At 40.4% G+C, this 3,659-nt stretch overlaps 1 protein-coding gene across 1 annotated transcript; it reads left to right on the top strand.

Moving 5' to 3' along the window:
* Positions 1-1,782: 1,782 nt before the first annotated feature.
* Positions 1,783-3,066, top strand: LOC147624823 (uncharacterized). Its single transcript, XM_086818868.1, has 3 exons — positions 1,783-2,010; positions 2,104-2,607; positions 2,724-3,066. The coding sequence occupies exons 1-3, from the start codon at positions 1,843-1,845 to the stop codon at positions 2,976-2,978; spliced, it is 927 nt and encodes a 308-aa protein (XP_086674994.1). The 5' UTR covers positions 1,783-1,842; the 3' UTR covers positions 2,979-3,066.
* Positions 3,067-3,659: the final 593 nt, after the last annotated feature.

The following is a 3,659-nucleotide window of genomic DNA, read 5'->3' as shown; positions in this document are numbered from 1 at the left end:
ATGAATCAGATGACGAATTGAGAATCACCATCTTTCTGATGATTTTGTCTACATTCCTCCATATCCTTCCTTCTCTTCTCCCCCATTATTAACATCTCTTGGATTCCCCGCCGCTAACACCAATAACATGTAACTCTGCATATGATTGCTAAAAACAAAATGAGCAAAAAATATAACCCACATAAAAAATGCTTACAAAAATATAATAATGTAATCACTCACAAAAAAACCCCACCATTATGAGAGTAGTCATTATAATAGTATTAGGCCTCTTATGACTCATGAGTCTAAAGTGCCCGGCTGGCCACAGTTTAACACTTATGGCCATGTATATAAGTGAATATCTCTCATAATACAAGAAACTCTTCCATTGTGCAATAGAGTATTGCTCTTGCTAATCTATCTCTAATCCATGCTAGTGAGTGTGTGTGAGTGAAGTGAGGGATGAGTACACGTAGTGCAACGCGGCGGTGTGACAACGCTTACCGGAGGTGCGGTGAAATTGCTTCTCAAGGAATTATGGAGCTTGGAGACCTCAAGGGTTACGAGCTCAGCTAATGGAAAGATCCTCACGACAGTTGCGGTTCACCAAGTAATCTTCTTGTTAGATGTGTTTCGAAGGGGGTTTGGGTGAGCTATAACAGACCTTTCCTTGTGGTATTCAGATAAAACTTATTGGAATCAAATATATGATATCTTTTTTTCTGTTTGAATCTTGTCTTTTATTTTGAGTAATGTTATATAAAAATTAAGAAGTGTAGTATGGCCTAGAACTTATCTTCTTCCTTGGAAGGACAAGCAATCCGAGTTGCTTTCCAGTGAGACAAAGTGATGGCTGTAATTTTTATATCTCGATGTTGAGATTTTATTTTGGGATGTCTTATCAGTCTTCATTTATGTGGGATCATCAATGGGATAAAGACAAAGAGAAGTTAATAGACATAGATTATCTTCTGTTCTATGCCTCAAATCTAAGCTTGGCCATGATTTAGACATCCCCTTAAACTCTTAAAGTTGAGAACAATGAATTGAAGAAAACCTAGGACTCATAAATGAGGATAGATGTGTTGCTTTCATAATCGAGGAGCCAAGATAATTCTTATTGAGTGTGAAGGAACTGCTCGTTATGACATGCTTACGAGAATTATGAAGGGAACACACCTAGAGAAATCATTCACTTTTCTTGTGTGAGCATTATTCTAGTCAAACGGAGAGAATCTAGCAGAATAGCCAAGCGTTAGGACATTATGACACAAGGCCCCGAGTGATTCGCTCGATCCTTGATGTGATTCTGGCACTACCATTATTAGAGGGGTAGGTATCTCCCACGTGCCCACAGAACCTCTTATATCGGCCACGAGATAAAAAGAACCCTCCCTCTTCCTCAATGACCTATTTTTTAGCACGAGAATGAAAGGGAGGAATGCTCTTCGAATTCTAATGATAAGAATAAAGGCATAGAGCTGCAAGCTGGAGAAGCACCATTATTGCTATAACAAATGAGCATATACAAGATTGAATCAAAGAGAGTAATTTACAAATACCAAGAGGAGATCAAGTTGGAGAGTGTGGAATACAAATATATAATGTAAGCACATTACGGGGTAGGTGTCCGCTTTGAGGCCAGGTGGGGGACCCACCTGATCACCCTTCATCACACACCACCAGTGCGTGTAGTGTAGTAGCGGGACTGAAGTCATGTCTCGTTGCGTCATTGGCATCATACGCAACGTATGGCGTCCAGTACCGATGTCCTGGGTGGGTGAGCCCCGTGCTTATCTCTTTCAACAAGAGACAGTTAACTTTCTTCTTCTCTTGAATTAAACCACGCTGCAGACGGCCATGGCGGATGTTGAGGTGCAATTAGCTCTGATTGAGAAGCCCCCACCACCTAGACTGGTCGTCGAGAAGCCGTCTGCTGCAGCTTCTACCAGGACGAAGACAGAGTTTCCTTACTTGTTTGAGAAGGTGCTAAGCAAAACAGATGCAGCTGGAAGGTGGCCCTCTCTGGTAAACCCTCGGGCTGCCATTTGGCACTTGTATTTCTCTTGCTTTTTATCTTGCGCTAGTATTACCATGGTGTTTGATTTTGTGTGGCTGCAGCTGTTGCAAAGCGCGGTCACTAAAGCTTGCCTGGATCTGGGTGTGGGCGGAGACATTGAGTTGGAGGAAGAAGAGGCCGGGCAGGTGTGGAATGTAGGGCTAAAACATTATGGGAAGACGAGCAGGAGGAGCTCCATTTGCAGGGGATGGGAAAAGTTCGCCCGCTACTACAAGCTCCAAGTCGGGGATATCGCGAAGATGAAGATAGTGAGCCGGCATCGAATCTTAGTGCAGATCAGGCGGACCACCACCACCACCACCACCACCACCACCACCACCACCTGCATGCGCCCATCAATGCAAATACCAAAATACTACAACTTCAGAGAAAAGCCACCACTCTCCAGCTATCCTCCTCGAGCCCATAAGAGGAACGCCGCCTTAGACGTTGCTTATAAGAGCCTGGAGTTGGCAGCAACACCACCCATTTTCTCAAAAAGGCAACACCCCCCCCTGTGCTACGTTAAGCTAGAGGCCTCCAATGTGAGAAAGCCCTTCATCATTGTAAGTATAGCCTCTCTCCTTTCTTCATTATTTAGAGAGTCCTTCTTCACCCTCTTCTTTTATTTCATTTGTTCACTTGTCCTAACAACGTATATATATTTGTCCTCATTATACAGGACATTCCAAGTGAGTTTTCCAAACACTTGTCCAAGGGCCCATGTGTTGTCTCTCTTGTCGATGGCTCAAAAGAAAAGTGGATAGTTCACTCGTCTTATTCTCATGCAAGAGTAACATTTGAGGAGGGATGGGAACGTCATTGCATTGATCATAAGCTTCAAGAAGGAGATATTTGCATCTTTGAGATGATTGACCTTGAAAATTTGACCCTTAAAGTATACATCTACAAAAGTGACAAAGGAACTCCACTCTAGCTAGCTTGAAGTGAACACACTAGTGTGGCTCACTACTGCGAAGTTGAAAACTTAGCTTTTTGTAGGGAATAATATATATCTAGTTCCTTATCTAATATTTTGTAGGGAATAATATATATCTAGTTCCTTATTTAGCTTTATTACTAATAAGTTGATGCTTTAGCTCTTCTATTCATAAGCACAAAGACAAAAATGTCTCTTTATGTAGTATGATAACTTGTTAAAAGCTTGCTTAAATATTTAAATCTAGTGTGTATCCTATGTTTTGAAAAAATGACAAGCCATATTTCTTTTAGTGGTGTGTAGGAGTCAAATTATAATGATATGCTGAAAGATGGTACAATGATTAGTTGGAAGAATGGTGGTTGTGAAGGTATAAGATATGAAAATACTTTACGATAAATAGATGAAGAATGAGAATTTAGTATGTGTTAAGAATTAGTCTTCGAATGTTGAGCTTTTAGCATAGCTTAAAAAGCATATGCATTGTGTTTGAATGCTTGCTGTTCATATGTGTTTATTTATTTTAATATATGTATATATGATAAATTGATGAAAAATGAGAAAGTATGTGGTATGAAATTAGGCTTCAAATGTTGAGCTTTTAACACAACTTAAAAAGGATATGCATATTGTTTGAATGCTTGTTATTTCTAGGAAGTTAGCCAAAATAGTGAGCTT

Source organism: Cibotium barometz, chromosome 24, assembly GCF_041138505.1.
Source record: "Cibotium barometz isolate CiBa-2024 chromosome 24, ASM4113850v1, whole genome shotgun sequence".
Taxonomy (NCBI): Eukaryota; Viridiplantae; Streptophyta; class Polypodiopsida; order Cyatheales; family Cibotiaceae; genus Cibotium; species Cibotium barometz.
Note: the sequence above shows the minus strand (reverse complement) of the source record. Positions and strands in the feature narration are given on the sequence as shown.